We start from the raw sequence: 15,830 nt of genomic DNA on the forward strand, positions 1-15,830 counted from the left end.
GCGGATATGAATTTAATATAAACATTCTCCTGAAGCAAATATTGGGGGGCGTCTCGATAGTCCGAAGGTTCATTGGTCCGAAGGTTCATTGGTCCGAAAAGTGGTAACATTTTCATCGATTTTTTAATCAAGGGTTCATTGGTCCGAAGGTTCTATAGTGAACTTTCGGACCAATGAACCTTCGGACTATTGAACCTTCGGACTATCGCTACGGCCCCAAATATTGTATATAAAACTTACAGGAACGACAACTCTTCATATAAGATTGAAATTTCACAATAATTACATATAGTAAACAACAGATAAAATGTAATAAATTGCATTTAACCATCCAAACGGCGGTTAATCGCAATATCCGGACATTGCGAGAAAGTGGACCGTCATTGATTGCTACCCTCCCTAATAATCACTAAGGAAGAAGCTTCATTTGATAAAAAGGAAGGTTGAAGTCAAAAATCTGCATGATCAGATTATTTTTCGATTATTTTACAAAAGTTGTTGGAATTTTGCCATGTATTTTGCGACGTTCGCCCCTTAAGTGCCGAACCATATTTTTCGTTGTTGTTATTATTTTAATTTATCTAAAAAGCTTTCTTGAGAAAAAAGGAAGGCTGACTTCGAAATTCAGCATGGGCAGACTACTTTTACGAATTTTTAATTTTGTAAAAATACTTATTCATTTAGTTATTTATAGATGTTCTCCCCACAGCTGACCTCACAAGTGCCAAACCACATTTTTGATTTAATTCAAATATGTTAGAAAGTTGTTCAGTGAAAAAGCAGGTTTAGTTCGAAAATCAACATGAACATTATTTAAAATTTTCACGAAAGTTCTCCTAGGCCTATCTTGCTAACATGTTTGTTGCATCGATGCATATAGAATTACAGTTTTCACTAAGTCTAGCAGACCATGCATTTTACTGTAGGTTGTCATTTTTGATAGAGACAACAATTCTTTGGTAGAGCAAAGCACTTGTTGGTGGCCTGTGATGGATCCTGATGATGAGGTCCTCTCTGATGTACATTTATATTGTAAAACAACTGCAAATGGGACACAGGGAAAGTACAAACGTAAGTTGACTGTTCGCCACCGTGCCTCAGTTTTCGGTCGGTCCCTCATCCCTAACTTAAATTTTCTGTAGGAGTCCTCACCATAGGAATCCTATAGGAAATTGGCCCAAAATCCAATATAGTCTTATAGGACATATGTCCTACTAGTAGATAGGAATCCTATAGAAAACTGACAGGGCGTCTGAAAATGATATACATATACAAGGCACATAGAATAATTAATTCATATTGACTCTGGCCCATAACGCCCTGTACTTTAGGATTCCTTTGCTACAGAGTCCCATAGAGTCCTATAAGACTCCTATAGGAAATTTTGGAAAGGATAATAGCCCAACACTGCTGTAAATAATTAAAATCACAAGAAAAGAGCATTTAAGTGGTTTGCATGGCTTAAGGATATGTATAAAATCTAGGGGAGGGGGGGGGGAGGCAAAAGGAGGGGACACAAGGTGGGATGACAGCTTTTGAACTACATGTATGTAATTCATTTCTTATAATCTAATAGAGGGGTGTCATTTTTTTAGGTAGAGTATAATGTATTGGCGAGGTAAGTACAAAAATAAATGTATTAGTTCCTTTCTTTACCTTTTTCAGCATGTGCCAATGTACTCAGTATAGCATTTAAAGATAGGTACATGAACACAGTAGGTTTAATTCTGAAGAATAGCATGCAGCTAGTAAATCACCTCTTTTGGAGCTCTAAAATTTTTGTCTAGTCACACACTGCTAGAAAAATTTAGTCAATCAACGATGCCGTCAATAACTGCTATGAATAAGGTAATATTTATCTGCTAGTCTGCCAACTATGCTGCTGTGAAATCATGAGCCTGTGCAGACCACCATCAACTGACTTAATTCTGAATCTGTGATTAAGAGAAAATATTGATATGAGTAGTAATTTTCATGCCATTGTTATTATTATTATTATTATTATTATTATTATTTCAGTTTTGAAGAGTAGATTTCTTTTTAAAATTCCCAAGAAGGCTGTTGAAGATGTGATACCAACGGAGATCTTAAGCAGTGAACAAGTGCCCTTTGTTACTGGACTGGATGAACACAAGTGTCCAGTTGTGTCCAGTTCTAGTGACAGTGAAGGGCTTGTCTTAGATGAGGATGGGGATGTTGTTGTGTCCAGGCATAAAGACATAGAAGAAGAGCAAGATGTCATATACATAGGTATACAGTTTGGATCAGCAGAATGCTTTCCTGTGTGTAATGCATGACATATAGGCGTTGACTTGCATTATGAATCTATGTGAATAAAATGCTGAGTAATTATTGTACTTTGTACTCAATGATCATTTACTCAGACAATGTATCAGAAATGTTATATGCAATTTTAAAGATCAAGATCAGTTTTGTTCTAAGGAGTGAATAACATAGTTTATGTTCCATTCCAGAGCATGCAATGGCCACAAAACTGTCTGATGTGGGATTACAGGTAAGTGTTGCTTATTGATGAGGTATAGTTCTACTCATATCATGTTTTACAAAATGAATTCATTCATCTAGAAATGTTGCTTGTTGGAAGTCTTAGATTTATGAGAAGAATGAGCCTTGTTGCTTTTGCAATGTTTTGTTGATATCTTAAATAGATTTTCTAACAATAGAAATTAAGATCATACTTTTTCTTCAAAAGTTTATTCAGCTACACATGAATGTAATGTGCATTATGTCAGCTTGTTGTTTACCAGTATTTTCAGCTTATTCTACTTCAGTCACTGATCTCATCTTTTGACAAATGGTTTGATTTAAAACGAGAAAAAATAAAGCTCAACAGTCAAGACAAAAAAGCTTATTATTCAACCTACACTCAATCCATCTTCCCTTACAGGTATGGAGAGGAGCTTTATTGCTGTGTGATTTCATACTGTCCCAGAGGTCAGAGTTCATTGACAAAGTTGTACTGGAGCTTGGGTCTGGGGCAGGTCTAGCCAGCATACTGCTGAGCTCGGTGGCACAGACTGTATATGCAACAGGTAGATGTATAGAGCTTTTCAGACTGCTGATTGCCCTTGGTTTATGTAGTGTAAAGCAACCTGTAAATTGGTTGGTTCAATAGCAAAATTTTTATGTTGCACGGTCTGATTTTGAACAGTAGTTTCAGGCCTGCTAACTAACAAAAAGTGCCAATGTATCCTCAGTTATGCGTACTACAAGATAAAAGTCATATATTCAAATAAAATAAGATTTTTGAAGTTTTGTGGATGGGTGGGTGGGGGTAGTCAAGATTTCATGCGGGGAATCATATGTTTATCATGAAATTTTGACTCCAGGAGTCAGATTTTCATGGGAGTCAGATTTTCATGTAACAATGCAAGTTGTCAATCTGGACACTTGATGTCTCTTACAGATACTGGTGATGAAGTCTTAGCACTGTGTAAGAAGAATTGTGAACTTAACAAAAATATATCATGTCACCAGAATGCAATCAATGTCAGAGAACTGGACTGGTTTGAGGACAATTTCTGTCAAGGTGTGTTTATGAATTGTACTTATAGCAGACAGTTAAACAGAAAATTTTATAAATTTTTTAGTACAACTGACAACTGTAGAACACATCTGTAATGAATGAGGCATTATTGGAGGTAACATTCAATTACATCATGTTTTGTATTCTCTTTTTGAAAATCTTTTATGGATTGTTATTTTTTTTTTATTTTATTACTACATCGTTTTTTTTTTTCAGTTTATAAATTGGCTGAGAGTTTTTGTTTCCCCTAGATAATGTGTTACTCTATAGTGTATCACAGGTGATGTGAATCCAAAGTCATTGTGTATTTGTTCACCAGTATTAACAAACGTGTAGTGTAAAAAAATTATTTGGCTTTACTAGAAAGTATATTGCAGTGCCCAAGGACACAGTCACTTAAGACGTTTTCAATTTCGCAACCGCTGGTTGTGCTAGGAGTCTTAGAGACCATTCCCACAGATATTTGGATCGATCTATCTTCCTGGGGAGTCTCACTAAATTGCTATCAAACTAACTGGCTTAAACGTCTGTCACGCCTAGTAAACTGTTAGGGAGTAATTATCTTTACCCCTAGCTGATTCGTTAGGCGTGACAGACATTTAAGCCTCTTGAGCTGATAGCAATTTAGCTTGAGCCCCCAGGGAGTTAGGTCCATCCAGATGGATCGATCTAAGTATGGGAACCCAGTCTTACACCTCTACTCACCCTGTTACCACCAAGAACTTGTTTGCCAATGTGCAATGAAGGAGCCATTTCTTATGTTTTCAGATCCTAAGAATCCATTTCATTGGTTAGCTGAAGACATTTGCAGATTGAAGGGGAATATAATTCTAGTGGCAGCAGATGGTAAGTGGTCCTCCTGTGGGTGGGTAACCCTGTATTATCTACAGCACAAGACAGTACACAGGCATGAGATTTTTCCGTCTTTTGGCGGAATTCCGACTTTTTTCCTTCAAAAATGTCATTTTTTATATCATTGCAAATCCGTTGAGAAAATTTCAGGGGGGGGGGGGGGTAGGGGTACCCTTCCCTTCCCCGGCGAGACCCTTCACTCATCGGCACTCGCATGTTTTCAATTTTGACCTTGCCGAAAAACGTTACCAACCGTACATATATATCGATTCTGGGACGCACTGTTATCAAGGGGGAAACTTTTGCGACATCTATACGACATTTATACAGTCATTGAATGCAATTACCGTAAAACGGCCTGTATCCTGTTCATATAGCGCTGCGCGGTTTTCTCCATGTGGTATCGTGTGTCGCTTTTGCGTTTTGGAAAATGAAGCTACTTGAGGCCGGTGTAAACGACGATAGAGTCAGAGAAATCGATAAAGGGATTAAGAATAAATTCAGATACGTTGTTTTACTAGATCGGTTGTGTGTATGTCGTATGAAGACATTGAACTTGCATCTGAAAATTTTCATGTTTTGAGTTGTCGACTTGTCGCTCGTTTAAAATTGTGCCCAACTGTTGAATCACTAAATCTACTGATCGTCTGATGTGATGACGGTGTTGTCACTAGTAATAGTATAAACGATAGTTGTACTAGATCTATGACATGGTTTAAACGTACATCAACAGAATTAAATGCTGAATTAGAGATCAGTAACGTTCTCACTCAGTCACTGGTGTGTGTGTGTGTGTCACTGAGTGTGTGTGTGTGTGTGTGTTACTGTATTATAGTGTATACTGTCAATCAAACTATTCCTACATGTATAGGCCTAGCCTACGTGTGCGTTAAGATTTTTCTTCGAAAAATCTTTCAGACTTTTTTATCAAAACCAAATCTCATGCCTGAGTACACTAATACAAGAATGCATGTTAGGTAGGCATTTTCTGCAGCTGTCTGACCAAATACTTCCTTCTTCATTGCAGAATAAAATTTTGACATAGTTTTTTTTAATCTTTTTGTTTGGAATCCTCATGTTAAACCTACAAGGCTTTGCCAACTGCTTTAATTTATTAGTTTATTTAATTTTTTCAATCTCATTTGGTTCTATATTATATTGTAATAGGCCATATTGCTTAAAACCATTTCTAGGTTTTAATTTCAGTGATCTATGATGAGGATCTGACAGAATCTTTCTTCAGGAGAGTGCACAGAATAATGAGTGTGCCACCCAGGAAGAAGATGTATATTTCATTAGAAAAAAGGTAAAGATATACAGCAACATGACAGTGATAACTATAAGTAGTTTAAGCTATGATGTATTCATGAGAAATGGTAATGAAATATGGCAAACAACTTATTGCTGACATGGTGTACAAGTATGTTCTTTTGATCACTGACTCTTATAATGAATATTATTGATCTACAGATTAAGTAACTGATCATTGCTTACGTAGTTTCGTATTTTTTACTTTTTAGACTCAATTTCACCCTGTCAGATCTGGATGTGGCTTGTCCTGCATATGATCACTTTCAGCAGTGCCTCTCGGAGCTGACAGTGTTCAGAGAAGACAATGGTGTGACGTACACAGTGGAACAAGTGCCCTCAACCTTTCCACAGTATTTCAAATATGACAGGACAAAATATTTGGTACATCCAGCTTGACACTAAATCATTCTACATGTTAGTTATAGTTATTATAAGGTGAAATGTTTGGTAAATATGGTTTGACACTTAATCATAATAGTTTAATAGTGAAAGGTGAAATATTTGGTAAATATGGTTGGAAATTTATGGAATGTTAGGGTGGTAAAACGGTTTTTGGATGGTTCTTGTTTTTCAAGGCAATGGGATTAAATTTGTTTGACATAAACATTTTTATTGTTAAAAAATATCTATTATGTGTATTGAGCCAATTTTTTTTAAAATAGGAACTATGGCTAATTACCTCCAGTTTTGAAAAATGAATGGATTGCTAAAGAAACGAAGGTGGCAGCACAGGAACAAGTAAATCAGGTATGTTGTTCATTCCAAGAAAATGTGACAAGATATTTTCTCCACCTCTGAGCTTTTTTATGGCAATACATCAAGGGGATATGTTTGTATATCTCCTTGATTATATCTTATTTTTTAAATGAATAACATGCCATTTTAATCACTTACACTGAGTTTTTAGTGAAAATGCTTATTTTAACTAATGAAACAAAAATGTTCTGAATAAAATCAAATATATTTGTGAAATTATTAATTGGTATTGGTTTGCAGAAAGACTCGAACTTTTCAATTGTGAATTTTACAGATTTCTATTTTTAAGTCAAAAATTCTTTCAATTAAAATATTCCTGTTGAGTAGTAGCAACAAAATTGAAAAGCAAGCTCTATTACACAGCTAAAGCATTCAAATGCTATACCTAATTTATATATTTAAAAAATTGACAATTCTTCCCCATTAAAAAATTGAGTCACTGCTGTACTTAAGAATTATAGCAGTGAAATCAGGCCCGTAGCCAGGGGGGGGGTTCGGGGGGTTCGAAAGAACCGCCCCTTTTGCTGGAAAAAGGTCCACTCTGGGTAAAATTTTATCTAGGTACATGAAGATTTTATGGGAAAAGGTCCACTTTTTCAAAAAAAGAACCCCCCTTTTGAAATTGCTGGCTACGGGCCTGGAAATACTTCATTGTTGGGTGGTCAACAAGCAGACCACAAGCTTGAAACAAGTGATGACAAACTTGAGCTTGCAAATAAACAAATGATCATAGTCACCTTTACCACATACTACTGTAGTAAACTTTTCACCTTTATTATAATTTAGGAAATTTAGTAATGACAATGTTTCATGTTCTTTGCATTTATTTAGGATCACTGATTGTGGTAGGAAGTTACTGTGGAGCCCAGACTTTGGGAGAATTTCGGCATCAGAATCGTTGAATTTCAAGAAAAACCTGTTGGTTGGTGGTATTTATTATTATTAATTTTTTATTATTAAAGTGGTGGTAATTTTTTTACTCTGACCAAATACAATATGTTAAGCCATTCTTGAGAAAATGATTCTGAAATAAGTATAACGCATGTACCTCTGTAATGAAGCAATAAATCTTTAACTTAGGATGTCAACATATTTCTGGAATCAGTACCAGGAATGGTAGTATGTAAAATATAAAGTTTTTTTTCTTTCAGGTAACCATCAGGACACCACTGGTACAACGTAACTTCTCAGTGACCTGGATATAGCAGTAAAATAGACTTATCATGCAATTTATCAAAGAAACCTGAAAAAAAATGGACCAAAAATCTTCAAGCAAGACTTGTATACACAAATATAAACTGGTCACTATTGTGGTTCATATATACTGTCACACAGTTAGACAACCGTGGCAAGAAAGCCAAAGAGTAATGTTTAAACAAGATAAAATGCATGATTAAATATGTTATAAAGGTCAACATACAGCAAAAGGCCCTTTTCATTTATATAAAATACCCATTTTGATATAAGTGCAATAAAGATGTAGACCAAAACCTCCTGCACAGAGGATGGAGAAGCGTTTACATCCACTTTTGCTTTGTAAATTAGAGCGAGATAGTGATCGGTCTTCGGTTCTGTACCTAAGACAACGTCATAAAAAAAGGCATGGTTGATGACTGGGGTTTGAACTATAATCTGGTGACATCGTTTTTACGTTATTATGCTAAAGAGATAAAACCCCATTCCATTACACAAACGCATTATTTAGCCTCTTTTAAGTTAAAACTGATAAAATCATAAAAAGTCTTTTGCGAAGATTTCTTGGCAACGGATTATATGTTTTGTTTTGACACTCTAATTAAGACATGCATGCCAAAATATGGACCAAATAATGGCAGTGAAGTTTTAGAATTTTGAAGAATGCCAAACTTAAATTTTTACCTTTCATAATCTTTTCTAAGAGAAATGTTTATTATATTAGAAGAGTAATATTGATTATATTCATGAAAAATGAGTTTAATTGAATTTTCTCATATGAGTTAAGCCTTTTCATTGCAAAAAATGTCCTTTACAGAAAAATCATTTAGCTTTTGTATTCGTTCCCTGAAAAAGATATTTCTGCTGTTATGATGCATTTTGTACGCAGAATGCACAGCTTTGTCAATAGCTTTCACAGTGTAAACAATAAAAATCTGTTATAGATACCCTTTTCATCATCAAGTGTATTAAACCCTATGGTGACTATTAATGGCAAATGGTTACCAAGTCGAGTGGAAGATTAGAGGCAAGGTAGCACTACTTATTAAGTGAACGGGTCCACATCGGATTGCAGACGTCACAGTTATTGAATCACGTGTTGTAGTGACTGCAGTGGCACTCTAGGTTGAAGGTTTTTGTAAATACAGTTGTTTTGTATACAAGTATATAGACAGACTCTTCTCACTACAGTTGAAACCTTTTATTTTTGCACCGCTTCAGTATACACAGATGGGGTTTTTTTAGTAGAATGGGATGCGACACAACAGCAATGGGCAATCAGAATATATCCACATTTGGTTTGCTTCGGGCGAAGCGTGCACTTGCTTACCTTTTTATGTACAGACACAGATGTGTCTGTACATATAGCCATCATCTGCGTCTGTCGTCGCCGTCGCCGTCGTTGCCGTCGTTGCCGTCATCGCCGTGCACTTTTACCGATAACACGATAAGTGCAAACCTGTTTTTTCTTTTGGCTTGAAACTTACAGAACTGATGAATATTCATAATACGCAGGTCAAGTTCGAAAATCAGCATGATCGGGTCACTTTTAGGGAATTTATGCTGTTTTTATGTACAGACACAGATGTGTCTGTACATATAGCCATCATCTGCGTCTGTCGTCGCCGTCGCCGTCGTCGCCGTCGCCGTCGTCGCCGTCGCCGTCGCCGTGCACTTTTACCGATAACACGATAAGTGGAAAACCATTTTACCTTTTGACTTGAAACTTGCAGAACTGATGAATATTCATAATACGCAGGTCAAGTTCGAAAATCAGCATGATCGGGTCACTTTTAGGGAATTTATGCTGTTTTTTATGTACAGACACAGATGTGTCTGTACATATTGCCATCACCTGCGTCTGTCGTCGCCGTCGTCGCCGTCGCCGATGCCGATGCCGGCGCCGTGCACTTTCCTTGTTAACACGATAAGTGGAGGGCAGTTTTACTTTTTGGCTTTATATTTACATAGCTGATGAATATTCATAAAACGCAGGTCAAGTTCGAAAATCAGCATGATCGGGCCATTATTGTAGAAGTTATGCTGTTTTTTCACTTTTCAGCATATATGCAACCCTGTTAACACATTTTAAGGAAAACCGATAGGCCTGTTGTCATGAAACTCACAGGAGTAATCAATCTTACTAAAACGCAGGTCAAGTTCGAAAATCGGCATGATCAGGCCACTATTTTAGTAGTTATGCTGTTTTTTTTCACTTTTCAGCATATGTGCAACACTGTTAACACATTTCAAGGAAAACCAATAGACCTGTTGTCATGAAACTCACAGGAGTAATCAATCTTACTAAAACGCAGGTCAAGTTCGAAAATCAGCATAATCGGGCCATTATTTTATAAGTTATGCTGTTTTTTCACATTTCCTCAGATTCAATTCTTAGGCATGTTAACAGTCTCATTATTTAACTAATAAGATACGTAAAAGTGTTTGTTTGACATTTCCTGCATCTTTACAACATTGTTAGTTGATTATGTAAAAATGATGGTAAACTTGTTATCGTGTATTGTGTAATAAAGTTTCAAAAATGGAAATAAACTCATATCATTGCAGTTTGTCAGATTCAATCATTCACTGTGTTCAGAATCTCGGAATGGAAGAAATTGGACATTTAACACTGCTCTATTGATATTTTTCCCATCTCATCAATTTTCTTAGTTGATCATATAAAAATGGCAGTAAACTGTTTATTTAATTTTATGTTAAAATTGTTAAAAATGAAAAAAAAAATCATTTCAGAACAGTGCTGTCTTGTTTACATTTTGGCATTTTCAAGTTGTGACTTTCAAGTTGTGACTTTGAAGTTCTATGGGCCTGAAGACCTTTGCTAGTCACATTATCTGAATATCCATGATACTAATATTTTAGTATTAAAAATTGATGGTCATTATGCTGTTAAACATTATGTAATATTGCATCAAAATGTGAAAAAAACCTATTTTGGGCACTGCTCCCATGATGACCATTTAAGAAAAACCATGTCACGTACTGTGTCAAACTTACAAGAAAGAAACATGGGACTAAAATACAGCTTCAGTAGGCAATGCAGTCTGTTTGGTAATTCTTTCTGCCATTTAAACAGTTTTATTTTTGTGAAGTTCCACAGGCTTGAAGACCCATGCTAATCACATTTTCTGAAAATCCATGATACATATATTTTATTATTAAAATTGATTGTCATTATGCTGTTAACCATTTTGTAATATTGCATCAGAATAGAAGAAAACACAACTTTGGGTGCTGCTGCCATGATGACCATTATGGGAAAACCATGTTACTTATGATTGCCAAACTTTCAAAAAAGAAATACAGGACTAAAATGCAGCCTGAGTTGGAAAAGCAGTCTAATTGACTTCTTTTTCTGGAAGTTATACATTTTCAAAGTGTGAACTTGAACTCCCATGGGCCTGAAGCCTTATGCTTTTACACATTTTACTTACATTGGCATTACCTGTTGAGCATAATTGAAATTTGATGTTGAATTTGCAGTTTAACATAATGTACTTTTGCATCAGAATTGATAGTAGCCTATTTTGCTATTTCCTGCTTTTTGTCTGTACATTTGACAGCTTTGCTGCCTTGTTCACTTTTTTCAGCATATATGCAGCACCGATAACACGATAAGTGGAAAACCATTTTACCTTTTGACTTGAAACTTGCAGAACTGATGAATATTCATAATACGCAGGTCAAGTTCGAAAATCAGCATGATCGGGTTACTTTTAGGGAATTTATGCTGTTTTTTCACTTTTTTCAGCATGTATGCAGCACCGATAACACGATAAGTGGAAAACCATTTTACCTTTTGACTTGAAACTTATAGAACTGATGAATATTCATAATACGCAGGTCAAGTTCGAAAATCAGCATGATCGGGTCACTTTTAGGGAATTTATGCTGTTTTTTCACTTTTTTCAGCATATATGCAGCACCGTTAACACGATAAGTGGAAAACCATTTTACCTTTTGACTTGAAACTTACAGAACTGATGAATATTCATAATACGCAGTTCAAGTTTGTAAATTGGCCTGATCGGGTCACTTTTAGGTAATTTATGCTGTTTTTTCACTATTTTCAATATAAATGCAACACTGATAACACAATATAAGAAAAACGGATTGGCCAATTGTTATTATACTCACAGGAGTGGTCAATCTTACTAAAACGCAGATTGAGTTCGAAAATAAGCATAATCGGGCCATTACTTAAGAAATTATACTGTTTTTTCACATTTCCTCAGATTCAATTATTAGGCATGTTAACAGTCTCATTATTTAACTAATAAGATGCCTAAAAGTGTTTGTTTGATATTTCCTGCATCTTTACAACATTGTTAGTTGATTATGTAAAAAACATGGTAAACTTGTTATCATGTATTGTGTAATAAAGTGTCAAAAATGGAAATAAACTCATATCATTGCAGTTTGTCAGATTCAATCATCCACTATGTTCAGAATCTCAGAATGGAGGAAATTGGACATTTAACACTGTTCTATTGATACTTTTCCCATCTCATCAATTTTCTTAGTTGGACATATAAAAATGGCAGTAAAATGTTTATTTTGTTTTATGTTAAAAAAGTGTTAAAAATGGAAATAAACCCATTTCAGAACAGTGCTGTCTTGTTTCAGCATATATGCAGCACCGATAACACGATAAGTGGAAAACCATTTTACCTTTTCCCTTGAAACTTACAAAACTGATGAATATTCATAATACGCAGGTCAAGTTCGAAAATCAGCATGATTGGGTCATTTTTAGGGAAGTTATGCTGTTTTTCACTTTTTATGTACAGACACAGATGTGTCTGTACATATAGCCATCATCTGCGTCTGTCGTCGCCGTCGCTGTCGCCGTCGTCGCCGTCGCCGTGCACTTTTACCGATAACACGATAAGTGGAAAACTGTTTTTTCTTTTGGCTTGAAACTTACAGAACTGATTAATATTCGTAATACGCAGGTCAAGTTCGAAAATCAGCATGATCGGGTCACTTATAGGGAATTTATGGTGTTTTTTCACTTTTTTCAGCATATATGCAGCACCGATAACACGATAAGTGGAAAACCATGTTACCTTTTGGCTTGAAACTTACAGAACTGATAAATATTCATAATACGCAGGTCAAGTTCAAAAATCAGCATGATTCGATTATTGTTAGGGAATTTATGCTGTTTTTTCACTTCTTTCAGCATATATGCAGCACTGATAACACAATAAGTGGAAAACCATGTTACCTTTTGGCTTGAAACTTACAAAACTGATGAATATTCATAATACACAGGTCAAGTTCGAAAATCAGCATGATTGGGTCATTTTTAGGGAATTTATGCAGTTTTTTCACTTTTTCCAGCATATATGCACCACCGATAACACGATAAGTGGAAAACCATTTTACCTTTTCCCTTGAAACTTACAAAACTGATGAATATTCATAATACGCAGGTCAAGTTCGAAAATCAGCATGATCGGGTCATTTTTAGGGAATTTATGCTGTTTTTTCACTTTTTCAGCATATATGCAACCCCGATAACACCATAAGTGGAAAACTAATTTACCTTTTGGCTTGAAAATTGCAGAACTGATAAATATTCATAATACGCAAGTCAAGTTCAAAAATCAGCATGATTCGATTATTGTTAGGGAATTTATGCTGTTTTTTCACTTCTTTCAGCATATATGCAGCACTGATAACACAATAAGTGGAAAACCATGTTACCTTTTGGCTTGAAACTTACAAAACTGATGAATATTCATAATACACAGGTCAAGTTCGAAAATCAGCATGATTGGGTCATTTTTAGGGAATTTATGCAGTTTTTTCACTTTTTTCAGCATATATGCAGCACCGATAACACCATAAGTGGAAAACCAATTTACCTTTTGGCTTGAAAATTGCAGAACTGATAAATATTCATAATACGCAAGTCAAGTTCAAAAATCAGCATGATTCGATTATTGTTAGGGAATTTATGCTGTTTTTTCACTTCTTTCAGCATATATGCAGCACTGATAGCACAATAAGTGGAAAACTGTTTTTTCATTTGGCTTGAAACTTACAGAACTAATGAATATTCATAATACGCAGGTCAAGTTTGAAAATCAGCAAGATCGGGCAATTTTTATGGAAGTTATCCTGTTTTTTTTTTTTGTTTTTGTTTGTTTGTTTGTTTGTTTTTTGTTTTTTTTTGTTTTTTTTTTTCAATTTTTTCAGCACTTTTATAACACCAATAACATGATAAGTGTAAAAATGTTTTTCCTTTTGGAGTGAAATTTACAGAACTGGTGAATATTTATAATACGCAGGTCAAGTTTGAAAATTGGCATGATTGGACTAATTTTACAAAAGTAATGCTGTTTTTTTCCCTTTATTCAGCATACATGCAACACTGATAATGCATTTTAAGGAAAACCAATCAGCCTTTTGTCTTGCAACTCACAGGAGTGATCAATCTGACCAGTATACAGATCAAGTTTGAAAATAAGCTTGATCAGTTAAGTTTTGATGAAGTTATTAGCCTTTTTGTATATAAGTGGTTTTTCTTCAGATTTAACTCTTAAGCATGTTAACAGTCTCATTACGGAACTAATTGGATATGTAAAAGTGTTGTTTTAACATTTTCTGCTTCTTAACAATATTGTTAGTTGATTATATAAAAATGACGGTAAACCTATTATCGTGCATTGTGTAAAAAAGTATCAAAAATGGAAAGGAACTCATCATTGCAGTTCGTCAGATTCAATCATTCACTATGTTCAGAATCTCCAAATGGAGCTAATTGGACATTATAAATTGTTCTATTGATATTTTTCCTATGTCAACAATTTTCCTAGTTGATCATTTAAAAATGACAGTTAATTGATTATGGTTTTATGTAAAAAAGGTGTTGAAAATGGAAAGAAAATCATTTCAGTACAGTTATCTCTTGTTAACATTTTGGCATTTTGAAAGTGTGACCCTAACTTCCATGTCCTTGGAGACCTTTCCATATCACATTTTCTGAATATCCATGATACTTTTATTTTTTTTATAAAAAAATTGATGGTCATTATGTTGTTAAGTATTATGTTATATTGCATGAAAGTTAAAGAAAACCCTATTTTGGACACTGCTGCCAGGATAGCGATTAAGGGGAAACCATGTTACTTATGATAATCAACCTTACTGAAAAGACTGAAGTGCAGCTTGTGTTGGAAAACCATCGTAATTGTTTTCTGTTTTGAAAGCAATGCAGTACAGTGCTATTTGGTGCAATAAATGTATATGGATAGTAGGCAGTTAATTCAGGGTTATAAAATAATTTGCTTAATTGATTTTCAAGTTATTTCAGGGTTATAAAATAATTTGCTTAATTAATTTCCAAGTGGGCATTAAATGAGATTACATAAACACACATTGAGATTTCATTGTAAAGTCCCATCGGTTTAGCTTTCTTAACTGTGTCACATAATTAGGAATCGATGATTATTATGCAGGTAAATGTTATTTAATATGGAAAATAAGTTTACAAAAAAAATTTTGTGTAACGCTTACATTAATGCTAAAGATGAATAACAGTGCCTTATTATTCTCAAACTCAATAGGGTTATTCATATCATTTTAGTAATTGTACAGCTAGATTAAAAGTTTGAAAAGCAGCTTTATTGGTATTTTTTGTTATGTTTTATTTTACATTTTCTTTTAATTTTTTATGCTGTTTTTTCACTTTTTTCAACATATATGCAACATTAATAACACAATATAAGAAAAACAGCTTAGCCAATTGTCATTATATTCACAGGAGTGGTCAATCTTACAAAAATGCAGGTTGAGTTCGAAAATCAGCGTTATCGGGCCATTATTTTAGAAGTTGTACTGTTTTTTCAAATTTCCTCAGATTCAATTCTTAGGCATGTTAACAGTATCTTATTGAACTAATAAGATACGTAAAAGTGTTTGTTTGATATTTCCTGCATCTTTACAACATTGTTAGTTGATTATGTAAAATTGATGGTAAACTTGTTATCATGTATTGTAATCAAGTGTCCAAAACGGAAATAAACTCATATCATTGCAGTTTGTCAGAGTCAATCATCCACATCTGCCATGATGACCATGATGGGAAAACCGTGTTACTTAAGATTGTCAAACTTTCAAAAAAGAAACACAGGACTAA

The 15,830-nt window shown here is 34.7% G+C and overlaps 1 protein-coding gene across 4 annotated transcripts; it reads left to right on the top strand.

The window, feature by feature from the left end:
- Positions 1-714: 714 nt before the first annotated feature.
- On the top strand, positions 715-7,959 carry LOC106177379 (methyltransferase-like protein 22). 4 transcript variants are annotated; one of them, XR_015332790.1, is made up of 11 exons: positions 869-1,071; positions 2,020-2,250; positions 2,475-2,515; positions 2,909-3,053; positions 3,428-3,550; positions 4,316-4,393; positions 5,606-5,705; positions 5,920-6,091; positions 6,373-6,457; positions 7,298-7,395; positions 7,618-7,959. XR_015332790.1 is itself a non-coding variant. In XM_087004083.1 (10 exons), exons 1-9 carry the CDS (start codon positions 990-992, stop codon positions 6,406-6,408), a joined length of 1,008 nt encoding a protein of 335 aa, XP_086860209.1. In that variant the 5' UTR covers positions 715-989; the 3' UTR covers positions 6,409-6,457; positions 7,618-7,959. The 4 variants fall into 4 exon arrangements, 1 of the variants encoding a protein (XP_086860209.1); XR_015332788.1 differs by having other exon boundaries at positions 7,298-7,388; XR_015332789.1 differs by having other exon boundaries at positions 7,298-7,384.
- Positions 7,960-15,830: the final 7,871 nt, after the last annotated feature.

The sequence above is a fragment of the Lingula anatina genome, chromosome 2, assembly GCF_051362555.1.
Source record: "Lingula anatina isolate TDL-2025a chromosome 2, LinAna3.0, whole genome shotgun sequence".
Classification (NCBI taxonomy): Eukaryota; Metazoa; Brachiopoda; class Lingulata; order Lingulida; family Lingulidae; genus Lingula; species Lingula anatina.